We start from the raw sequence: 12500 nt of genomic DNA on the forward strand, positions 1-12500 counted from the left end.
AGAGAGTCTCCGCAACGTATTGAAGCGCGCGTCCGAGTGAAGACAGTGCGGTGTGCGCGAGCCACAAGAGAACACACTGTATCCGCGCCACTGATCGCAGCAGCTACGAGCACTTTGATCACTTGATTTAAAAAACACATTTCAGTGCTAGATCGCCTCTTATTTAACAAACGAACTAAATGAATGCTCTGCTGGTTAACTGGACATGTTTTATTATTGGAACATTCGTGCCGCGAGATGTTTTATAGGGGGCGGTAAAAAAAGTCAGGCACCGAAAGTTTCGTTCTTATTCGGTCTCGTTACTACCGTTTACGTCGGAACCGGTTCCCTAGTGGAACCGGGTTTCGGTACCCAACCCTATATGGCATAAGAGGATCGCAAACACTCAGACGATGAAGTTTACCTTTTTATCTTCAGTTGCCTTTTTTACTTTTATAAGGTCATATTTTTCAAACCTCTCTCCTAGGCCTATTAAGATAACTCCAAAACCGCACAGAAAGACTTTTGTGGGCCACTCATATAAATCCTGAGCTGTGTGTGTGGATGCTACAGCCTCACACTGCCTCAAGACTTCTGACCATGATGAATGAGTTAAAATAATAAAACACATCTGCTTATATACAGATACGATCGTACGCGTCAAGGGGTTAATACCGTTCATTAGCTAAATATTTATAAAACAGACAGACAGAGATGTAAAGGGTGACCGATAGCATTGATTTATTGAAGGAGGAAAAAAAAACATCACCAAAAAAAAGGCACTTAGAGTGTAAGGGCAAAAAGGGCTTGAGCCCTACCTGTGCACGTGCCGAAATGTGTGTACACTAATGTATTATTATGGTATGTAGAACAATAGCCAGTAGGATTACTCTAAGACACTGGAAGACAGTGAAAGCCCCAGAGCTGCCAGTGCAATGGAAATGGAGTGGAATCATATGAATCTACGCTTAGTCCAGTAAACAGTGTCTCTCTGGGAGGAGTTCTGGATACTTGTACTTTTCTTTTATTATGTTAAATCATGCTTATAGAAACCTGCAACCCTTTATTAAGATTGTATTGTTGTATGCCTGTTACCAACCTTCCAAAAATCAATAAAAACTTCATTAAAAGGATGAAAGGAGCAGTGACGACAGTGCAAGACGACAGAGGACCATGCCTGGACATTATGATGGCTTTTGATTTAGTTTATGTGGCAGTCGCAGTCGTTTCGAGGTTTGTTTATTTTGTGATTAAAGTAATGTTTGCTGTTTTTCGGTTCCGCCTCCTCCTTCTCTGAACTTGAGCTTTGTTCCAGCATCCAGCAACACTCGCCTCTGACACGCTGAACACAGATTCAACAAACTCACTGAACGTGGCTTATTTTTTAACCCAAATACTGGGTTATTTTTTCAACCAAAATGCTGGGTTATTTATTTATTTTTAAATACTTTTTTAACCCAAATGTTGGGATATTTGTTTCAACCCAAATACTGGGTTATTTATTTATTTTTAACCCAAATGCTGGGATTTTTTTTTTTATATATATACTTTTACCCAAATGCTGTAAAACAAAAAAAATAGTTTTAACCCAAATGCTGGGTTCTTTTTGTAAAATACTTTTTTAACCCAAATGCTGGGTTATTGATTATTTTTTTAACCCAAATACTGGGTTATTTATTTATTTTTAACCCAAATGCTGGGATATTAAAAAAATATATACTTTTACCCAAATGCTGGGGTAAAAAAAAAAAAAAAAAACTTAACTTTTAACCCAAATGCTGTAAAAAAGAAAGAAAAGTTTTAACCGAAATGCTGGGTTCTCTTTGTAAAATACTTTTTTAACCCAAATGTTGGGTTATTGATTTTTTTTAACCCAAATGCTGGGTTATTTAAAAATGTTTACTTTTTAACCCAAATGCTGGGTTCTTCTTTTTTTTACCCAAATGCTGGGTTATTTGTGGTTTATGTGGAATCCATGCACCCGGACAGGTCTGGAGGAGTTATGGTTGTTACTGTGCCACACTGACCTCCGGTGCGACCCTGGCCGATGTGCACGGCCGGCTGGAGGCTGCTCTCCTTGGCCAGCAGGTGTGGCAGATGGTGGAAGATGCTGGGCAGCTGAAGAACATTCTTACTGCTGGTCACGTTCCACAGCTTCAGCTTGGTCTCATCTGAAAAAGAACGCACAATCACACATAAATGAGTGTCTGTCGTAGTCGACCCGTTAAAACTATTAACACACAATCCTGGATCAACAGCCAGGGCGTTTCTAGGTTTTAAAAACATCAGGGGCTGGGGTTATAAGATAACATGATTAGATACAGAGAATAATATTGTAGGCCTATATGCAGTGGGCAGACTGGGTCAAAAATTCAGCCCTGGCACTGTAGCCACACCAGCCCACATTACCACACAAACACGCGCATTGAAATGTGAGGTATTAGGGGGGTTCTAAAATGTGGATTTCTCGGACCTCCATATGTGCATTTTAAGGTGTTTGAAGGCCCAAAAAAATGGATAACAATAGCTTTAAAAGCATGTCAGTGGGCAGTAGCATAAATTATTTGTCAAGCAGATAACAGATTCCTAACCATGAGAATGAGGATAAATGTTGAAATGAATGATCCACAGTACAAAATGGAAATGCAGAATGTTTCTGCTTATTGTTGACAATACACAATCACATATTCCAAACAGGAATGGCCTTAAATGAGAAATCTTTCAAGGATTATTTTGCATAGATGTTACATTTTAATCAAACACCAGTGCAATCTTTTTGTGTCCAGAGGCAAATGCTATTTGTATATTAGCATTAAAGATTGGTGTCAGCAACTTTTTTCTTTTTAAAAGTTAGAAATTAGAAAAAGTTGGTTTTCTTCTTTGATTAGTGCCAAAAACATTGATTACCTCAAGAAAGACAAAAGTTTCTGAAACCAACTTCGTGGCTGGTGTGGCTACAGTGCCAGGGCTGAGTTAATCATGTTATCTTCTAACCCCAGCCCCTGATGTTTTTAAAACCTAGAAACACCTCGCATATAGCCTGAAAACATCTCATCTGACAGAGGACTGTGCGGCGGTGCTGACTTTATTTTTTAATTGCTGTGAGATTGTTTGCTGTTGCGCGCAAACCCTGGAGATATTCTAGGATAGGCTGAAATCACTCACGTGGTGCGTCTCTGTGTGAGAGATTTCAACAATCACCAGTCAGAGACAGCAGCAAAGCCAAAGCACAATGAAATAAGGCAACTTATGATTTCGGGGGTTTACATAGGCTATTGTCCGGTTTCATATTTGTCAGTCAACTTTTCAAAATACATTCGGGGCCACACTCAAAACATTCCGGGCCGAAGCCCCGGCAAAATCGACTGAATCGTGCTGGACTATAACCCCCTGGCCCCGCGCTGGTCTATAACCCCCTGGCCCCGCGCTGGACTTTAACCCCCTGGCCCCGCGCTGGTCTATAACCCCCTGGCCCCGCGCTGGACTTTAACCCCCTGGCCCCGCGCTGGTCTATAACCCTCTGGCCCCGCGCTGGACTATAACCCCCTGGCCCCGCGCTGGACTATAACCCCCTGGCCCCGCGCTGGTCTATAACCCCCTGGCCCCGCGCTGGACTTTAACCCCCTGGCCCCGCCGGGCTGGTCTATAACCCCCTGGCCCCGCGCTGGACTATAACCCCCTGGCCCCGTGCTGGACTTTAACCCCCTGGCCCCGCGCTGGACTATAACCCCCTGGCCCCGCGCTGGTCTATAACCCCCTGGCCCCGCCGGGCTGGTCTATAACCCCCTGGCCCCGCCGGGCTGGTCTATAACCCCCTGGCCCCGCGCTGGACTATAACCCCCTGGCCCCGCGCTGGTCTATAACCCCCTGGCCCCGCCGGGCTGGTCTATAACCCCCTGGCCCCGCCGGGCTGGTCTATAACCCCCTGGCCCCACGCTGTACTTTAACCCCCTGGCCCCGCGCTGGTCTATAACCCCCTGGCCCCGCCGGGCTGGTCTATAACCCCCTGGCCCAGCGCTGGACTATAACCCCCTGGCCCCGCGCTGGACTTTAACCCCCTGGCCCCGCGCTGGTCTATAACCCCCTGGCCCCGCCGGGCTGGTCTATAACCCCCTGGCCCTGCGCTGGACTATAACCCCCTGGCCCCGCGCTGGCCCTGCGCTGGACTATAACCCCCTCGCCCCGCGCTGGCCCTGCGCTGGACTATAACCCCCTGGCCCCGCGCTGGACTATAACCCCCTGGCCCCGTGCTGGACTATAACCCCCTGGCCCCGCGCTGGCCCTGCGCTGGTCTATAACCCCCTGGCCCTGCGCTGGTCTATAACCCCTTGGACCCGCGCTGGACTATAACCCCCTGGCCCTGCGCTGGACTATAACCCCCTGGCCCTGCGCTGGACTATAACCCCCTGGCCCTGCGCTGGTCTATAACCCCCTGGCCCTGCGCTGGCCCTGCGCTGGACTATAACCCCCTGGCCCCGCGCTGGCCCTGCGCTGGACTATAACCCCCTGGCCCCGCGCTGGCCCTGCGCTGGACTATAACCCCCTGGCCCCGCGCTGGCCCTGCGCTGGACTATAACCCCCTGGCCCCGCGGGGCTGGACTATAACCCCCTGGCCCCGCGCTGGACTATAACCCCCTGGCCCCGCGCTGGACTATAACCCCCTGGCCCTGCGCTGGACTATAACCCCCTGGCCCTGCGCTGGACTATAACCCCCTGGCCCCGCACTGGTCCTGCGCTGGACTATAACCCCCTGGCCCCGCCCTGGTCTATAACCCCCTGGCCCCGCGCTGGTCTATAACCCCCTGACCCCGCGCTGGTCTATAACCCCCTGACCCCGCGCTGGTCTAAAACCCCCTGGCCCCGCGCTGGTCTAAAACCCCCTGGCCCCGCGCTGGTCTATAACCCCCTGGCCCCGCGGGGCTGGTCTATAACCTCCTGACCCCGCGCTGGTCTATAACCCCCTGGCCCCGCGCTGGTCTAAAACCCCCTGGCCCCGCGGGGCTGGTCTATAACCCCCTGACCCCGCGCTGGTCTATAACCCCCTGGCCCCGCGGGGCTGGTCTATAACCCCCTGGCCCCGCGGGGCTGGTCTATAACCCCCTGGCCCCGCGCTGGTCTATAACCCCCTGACCCCGCGGGGCTGGTCTATAACCCCCTGACCCCGCGGGGCTGGACTATAACCCCCTGGCCCCGCGCTGGTCTATAACCCCCTGGCCCCGCGCTGGTCTATAACCCCCTGACCCCGCGCTGGTCTATAACCCCCTGACCCCGCGCTGGTCTAAAACCCCCTGGCCCCGCGCTGGTCTAAAACCCCCTGGCCCCGCGGGGCTGGTCTAAAACCCCCTGACCCCGCGCTGGTCTATAACCCCCTGGCCCCGCGCTGGACTATAACCCCCTGACCCCGCGCTGGTCTATAACCCCCTGGCCCCGCGCTGGTCTATAACCCCCTGACCCCGCGGGGCTGGTCTATAACCCCCTGACCCCGCGGGGCTGGTCTATAACCCCCTGACCCCGCGGGGCTGGTCTATAACCCCCTGACCCCGCGGGGCTGGTCTATAACCCCCTGGCCCCGCGCTGGTCTATAACCCCCTGGGCCGGCGCTGGTCTATAACCCCCTGGCCCCGCGGGGCTGGTCTAAAACTACCTGGCCCCGCGCTGGTCTATAACCCCCTGGCCCCGCGGGGCTGGTCTATAACCCCCTGACCCCGCGCTGGTCTAAAACTACCTGGCCCCGCGCTGGTCTATAACCCCCTGACCCCGCGCTGGTCTATAACCCCCTGGCCCCGCGCTGGTCTATAACCCCCTGGCCCCGCGCTGGTCTATAACCCCCTGGCCCCGCGCTGGTCTATAACCCCCTGGCCCCGCGGGGCTGGTCTATAACCCCCTGGCCCCGCGGGGCTGGTCTATAACCCCCTGACCCCGCGCTGGTCTAAAACTACCTGGCCCCGCGCTGGTCTATAACCCCCTGACCCCGCGCTGGTCTATAACCCCCTGGCCCCGCGCTGGTCTATAACCCCCTGGCCCCGCGCTGGTCTATAACCCCCTGGCCCCGCGCTGGTCTATAACCCCCTGGCCCCGCGCTGGACTAAAACCCCCTGACCCCGCGCTGGACTATAACCCCCTGGCCCCGCGCTGGTCTATAACCCCCTGGCCCCGCGCTGGACTAAAACCCCCTGGCCCCGCGCTGGTCTATAACCCCCTGGCCCCGCGCTGGTCTATAACCCCCTGGCCCCGCGGGGCTGGTCTATAACCCCCTGGCCCCGCGGGGCTGGTCTATAACCCCCTGACCCCGCGCTGGTCTAAAACTACCTGGCCCCGCGCTGGTCTATAACCCCCTGACCCCGCGCTGGTCTATAACCCCCTGGCCCCGCGCTGGTCTATAACCCTCTGGCCCCGCGCTGGTCTATAACCCTCTGGCCCCGCGCTGGTCTATAACCCCCTGGCCCCGCGCTGGTCTATAACCCCCTGGCCCCGCGCTGGTCTATAACCCCCTGGCCCCGCGCTGGTCTATAACCCCCTGGCCCCGCGCTGGTCTATAACCCCCTGACCCCGCGCTGGACTATAACCCCCTGGCCCCGCGCTGGACTATAACCCCCTGGCCCCGCGCTGGACTATAACCCCCTGGCCCCGCGCTGGTCTATAACCCCCTGGCCCCGCGCTGGACTAAAACCCCCTGGCCCCGCGCTGGACTATAACCCCCTGACCCCGCGCTGGACTATAACCCCCTGGCCCCGCGCTGGTCTATAACCCCCTGGCCCCGCGGGGCTGGTCTATAACCCGATCAGGGGCTGGTGCTCTCACCGGACAGGCTGCTCCAGGTGCGGTTGATGTCCCGCAGCGCCTGCTTCTCTGCGATGGCTCGCTTGATCTCGTCCAGCACCAGGTTCAGCTCTTTGGAGCGTTTGAGGTTCTCCTGCTCAGCGGAGTGAAGACGGTCTCTCAGAGCCAGGAATTCACGCTGGTAAATGTCCACCACATTACCTGCAATCACAACACACAGAACAGCACTGAATAACGGCTTTGAGCTGCAGGTTTAGCTTTTCCTCAACACACTTCATTTATTATGACAGCATTCAATTATCCAGTCAAAAGAACATTTATGTTACGCACCAATAAACAAAAGGTAATAATTCAACAGAAGATATGAGCATGTTTCTCTCAGGCCTACGGGTTGTTTTTCAGATGATAATAAGGATGACAAGTGTAAGAAATGAGGGGATATTTTGAGTCTCTTGTCCTCTGTGTCCTTTAAAGGGCTGAAGCTGCACTCGTTTACAGTTAAACACTGTTCTTCTTCGACGGGGAGAGCGCTGAACTGGTGTTGTGTAACCAGACAGTCATTCGTGACATTTAAACAAGTGTTTTAGTGAGGCTGGCCGTTTTCTCCATGTCTCGGGTCATGACCTTCCCTAAGGGAGCGATCGATGCTCTGACCCCAGAGGTCAACACATGCTCAGATACACAACCCTCAAACCCAGCTCACATGGCAAACATGATGGTGCACGATACAAGATTATCCACACAAAAGATACCCTTTAAGAAATCAAAAGTAATCCTCAGATGATTCCTCTGTAAAATGAGTCATGCTCAGTATTTTAAATGACACTGCTATGAAGAACTTGATAATGCCAGTATTCAGTATGACAGTGACTTCAGTACTTTAGTATGATCAAGCCGTCTCAGATCATCTTGGCCGCTATTTTCTCAAATGATATTCTGGCATTGGATGATGATAATAACAAAAGATAAAAACAAATACTACTACTAATCCGTTAAATACTACTACTAATAATAATACTTATTATTATTCCTATAATTATTATTATATTTCAAGAAGCATTTAATAAATAATTTATAAAAATATTTAAAATAAATAAAATAATTTATCAGAATATTTTGAATAAATACATTTATTTAACAAATTTGAAATAAATAGTAAATCAATCTATCAACATATTTTAAATAAATATTAAATAATTTATTTAAATGAACATTTTAAATAAATATTAAATAATTTATCAACATATTTAAAATAAATATATTTATCAGAATATTAAAAAAAATCTAATTATTTATCAACAATGTATAAATTGTTTATTTATCAAAATATGTAAAATAACTAAATGAATTATCAGAATATTTAAAATAAATTATTTAACACATTTAAAATAAATTGTAAATAGTATATTTATCAACATATTTAAAATAAATAAATACATCATTTTTGATAACATAAATAAATAATTTATCAAAATATTTAAAAATACGTATTTGTTGGCTGATTGACGCAAGAAAGTGTGGTATGAGGTATTCTTAGTGACACTGACACACTGTGACTGAAGTTACAGTTAGAAAAGCACAGAATCTCTCAGTGAACGAACAGTTAAAGGTGAAGTGTGTGACACCACCATCACCAAAGAGAAAACATGAATAATACATGATCTATTTATAACCTTACAGCCTGTCATTGGCCAGTCAAACAAATATTCACGCCTCTAAACTCGTGCGATTGGCTGAGCCAGTGCAGTGTAGGGCTGGTCTGAGCGTGTCACAGTGTTTACACAGCCTATCCATATCTTCACCGAAAGAGGAGAGAGTATTTAACATCACAAAATGACACACATCAGCTGTAAGTGTAGACAACACCTGACTTCTCCTTTCCTCAGCTGACTGAGCTGCTTTCTTTCTTTCTTTGCTCGCTCAACACTCTCTAGAAGAGAAAGAATCGTAAGGATTTATGCTTTGCGGGATAATCCTGAGCAGGCAGGCTTTTTCTGGGAGAGATGCCCACTCTCAGCGCTACACACACACACACACACACACACACACACACCGTAATGCCATCAGAGTCCAAAGCCCTGGTGTAATCTGAAATTACACTGCTCCACACAAGTGCAATCCAATCCCCACTTCAGATGGAGGTGGAGAGGAACATCTAATGCCCTGTAGAGTGAGATAATCTACTGATGACTGATGACTTCTTCACCCTGATCCCTACACTCGATTACTGCCGAGAGACACACACACACACACACACTGTGCTTTACACACGACAACACACGTACTACAACACGGACGGCGTGTCTATTATCACAGAGGGGTTCATATCACAGAACACAGGCCTTTAGACATAAAGCATAAAGCCTTTGACAGATCAGCTTTAAATGACAGTAAAAGAACATTTACACACAAATTCTAACAGCAACAAAAGAGAAAGTAACGATTTTTGTAAAATGTTTGTACTTTTTTTTTACAAAAAAAAAAAAAAAGTATAATTATCTCATCTAAATGTTTGGTCACACAAATGCAATGTGTTTTTGTTTTTACAATGGGGCAATTTTGAGGCACAATAACTTACACACACACCACAAGCCTGAGTTCAAATGCAGAACACAATTTACAAAGAAAAGACAAGTACATTTGTACCTTATGTTAACCATCCCTCGATCGATACATTCTGTAGGGTTGTTGAACAGGAGATTCTTGAGAAGCTACAGACTACGCCCTACTCCCATCAGCAAAATTTATGTCAGGATGAAAGAAATGCCATTCAAGAGCTTGCTAAAGATACAGACATTATAATAAAACCAGCAGATAAGGGGGGGGCTATTGTTATCCTTAATACAACTGACTATGTAACTGAGGCATATCGTCAACTGAATGATGAAACATTCTATAGGAAGCTTAAGTGTAACCCCACGGCTGATTTTCAAAAAATAATTAGTGAGCTGATTACTCAAGCCCTAGAACAAAATTGGATAACCAAAGAAGAATTCTGTTATCTCAATAGACAACATCCGGTCATCCCGGCATTTTATATGCTTCCTAAAATACACAAAAGCCTTATTAAACCTAAGGGCAGACCCATAGTTGCTAGTAACGAGTCACTACTAGAGCCATTATCAAACTTTGTGGATTATTTCATCAAACCTTTTGTGAAAAATCTGCCTGCTTATGTACAAGACTCTACGGATGTTATTAATAAAATCTCTGAACTCCGGGATCTCCCTCCTGATACCATTTTAGCTACATTTGATGTAGAAAGTCTTTATACCAACATTTCTCATGAACGAGGTATTACAGCACTAGAATATTACTTGCAGAATCGCCCTGAGGACGTTAATCCTCCTAACACTTTCATCTGTGATCTGGCATCATCAATTCTCAGATTAAATTTTTTTGCCTTCCACCAGGGAGAATATTACCTCCAAGTTAAAGGCACAAGTATGGGGAGTACCTTTGCCCCCAGTTATGCGAACTTGTATGTTGGATTCTTTGAACAACAGTTTATTTTTAACGAGGACAGAAATCCCTTTCACAGTAATATCATCAGATATTTTAGATATCTAGATGATGTCTTGTGTGTTTTTAAAGGGTCCCAAGATGAGCTGAATGAATTCACCACTCACCTCAATAGGATGAGCCCAGATCTAAAATTCACTGTAGAATTTGACTCTAAATGTGTGCATTTCTTAGACATGTGGATCAAACTAGAAGATGGTAGATTGACCACAACCCTCTATCGTAAAGAGACGGATCGCAATTCGTTCCTTTTGGCAAGCAGCTCGCATCCCAGTGCCCTAAAAAACGGCCTGCCTAAGAGTCAATTCTATAGACTTAGACGGATTTGCCATTCAATTGAAGAGTTCAAGGAGAATGCTATAGATATGAAGCAAAGATTTCTAGCCAGGGGGTATCCCATTAAAAGTATTGAAGAGGCATATAATATCGCCCTCTCTACACCACGGCCACACCTTTTGAAAAAGAGTGTTAAAAAGGATAAAAAGTTTTCTGTCTCTTGCATAACTACTTTTACTCCAAGATCCTTTATTATTAAAAACACCATTATGAAATACTGGCACCTAATATCTGATGACTCTTCTCTTCAGGATAAATTTAAGGATCCACCTTTGTTTGTGTCCAGACGGGGCCCTAACCTCCGCAACAGGGTAGTGAAAGCATGCATAAGATCAGCTCCTACCCAAACACTCTTAGCACCTCTTAGGGATGGTAACTATCCCTGTGGCAATTGTGCCCAATGTAATAATACACACAAGACCTGTAACTTTAAACATCCCAGATCCGGTAAGAGCTACAATGTGAAGGGCATTATTACATGTAAAACTAAGAATGTTATTTACATTTTAAGATGTCCTTGTGACATGGTGTATGTGGGAAAGACCACACGTAGTTTAAAACAGAGGATAAGCGAGCATAAAAGCTCTATCAGACGTGCTGACCCTAACTACCCTGTGGCCTGTCACTTTACAGAGTGTGCTCACTCAGTCTCTTCTCTCCGTTTTCAGGGAATTGAGCAGATTAAATTATCTAGAGGTGGCAACATTGATAAAGTGCTATGCCAAAGGGAACTGTACTGGATTCATACTTTGGATGCCTTATATCCCAAAGGTTTAAATGTGGATTTCGACATGAGTGTCATGTTATAGTCACAGCTGTACTGTTTTTATAAGTCTTGAATACTGCAGTTTATGAAGGTTTTTACTGATGTTCTTGCAGTCTTCATGTACTTGTATAGCATGTATGTATGTATATATGTGCTTGTATTTTTGTATATCTGTACTTTTGTTTGTTTCTTGTATTGGGGATTTTCACTATGGGGAGTAAATGTGTAAATTATGTAGATAACTCAATATGTTGGGTAGGTTAAAGAAAAACTACAACTCCCACCATTGGACTACAACTCTCCTACCTGGCTTCCACAGGTGTGGTAATCACCGTTGATTGTCTTGATGTGTTTGAACCCAGTTAAGTTGATTGCTACATTGATTGTCTGTATGCCCTGAGGATGGTCGTCTGACCGAAAGCTTGGCTATTAAATTTGCTGAAAGGATTCAAGTGTGCAGACAGTTTTATTTATCTTTTGAGATCTTCAGTTTTGTTTGTCTGGCACCTTGTTGTTCGTGAGTGCGGTGTTATCCTTACAAAGAAAAGACAACTAATAAAATAAGTTACAAATTACAAGCAGTAGAACAATTAAATACACTAGAATACAGACACAGATGAAGTAAAAGTAGGTAATCTCAGGTGTAACAGTATTCAGGCAAGAAATACCACAGAAACTGAAGATGGAATCAAATGTAAATGAATAAATTAATCCTTATTAAAGTTACTAAAGTTATTCAGTCGAGAGCAGTGAGTGATGTTTTCTTTGTCTTTGTTTGTTTGATTAACATTATAAACTCAGACGTCAGCAGGAATATTAGGCTGCTGTCACTTTAAGAGTGAATGCACTGATCTAATACACTGATACACGCGTTTATGTTCTCATAAGACAAATCCGACGGTGTTGATGTGAATCCTCGCCAAGACGGTAACGTGTGTGTGTATTTGACCATTTAAGCACATTGTTAGCAACGGACAACTCAACTGCATACTCGCGAGCTGCTTGTGAGGTTTTCTATGAGTGTGTGAGTGTGTGCTTAGAGTGTGAGCGCACCTGTCTCTCAGAGAGTGCGGGTAAAACATCTGAATGTTTAAATTGGCAAGACAAACTTTAGTTA

At 46.6% G+C, this 12500-nt stretch overlaps 1 protein-coding gene across 1 annotated transcript in view; it reads right to left on the reverse strand.

The window, feature by feature from the left end:
- mgat4b (alpha-1,3-mannosyl-glycoprotein 4-beta-N-acetylglucosaminyltransferase B) overlaps positions 1-12500 on the reverse strand; it is a 143261-nt gene that overhangs the window by 58927 nt on the left and 71834 nt on the right. Inside the window, exons 2-3 of the mRNA XM_084431138.1 lie at positions 6781-6960; positions 2007-2150 (exon numbers count right to left, since the gene is read on the reverse strand). Of these exons, the coding sequence (XP_084287264.1) occupies positions 2007-2150; positions 6781-6960 (324 nt within the window). The remainder of the gene's footprint in view (positions 1-2006; positions 2151-6780; positions 6961-12500) is intronic.

The sequence above is a fragment of the Rutilus rutilus genome (genome assembly GCF_951802725.1).
Source record: "Rutilus rutilus genome assembly, chromosome: 14".
Taxonomy (NCBI): Eukaryota; Metazoa; Chordata; class Actinopteri; order Cypriniformes; family Leuciscidae; genus Rutilus; species Rutilus rutilus.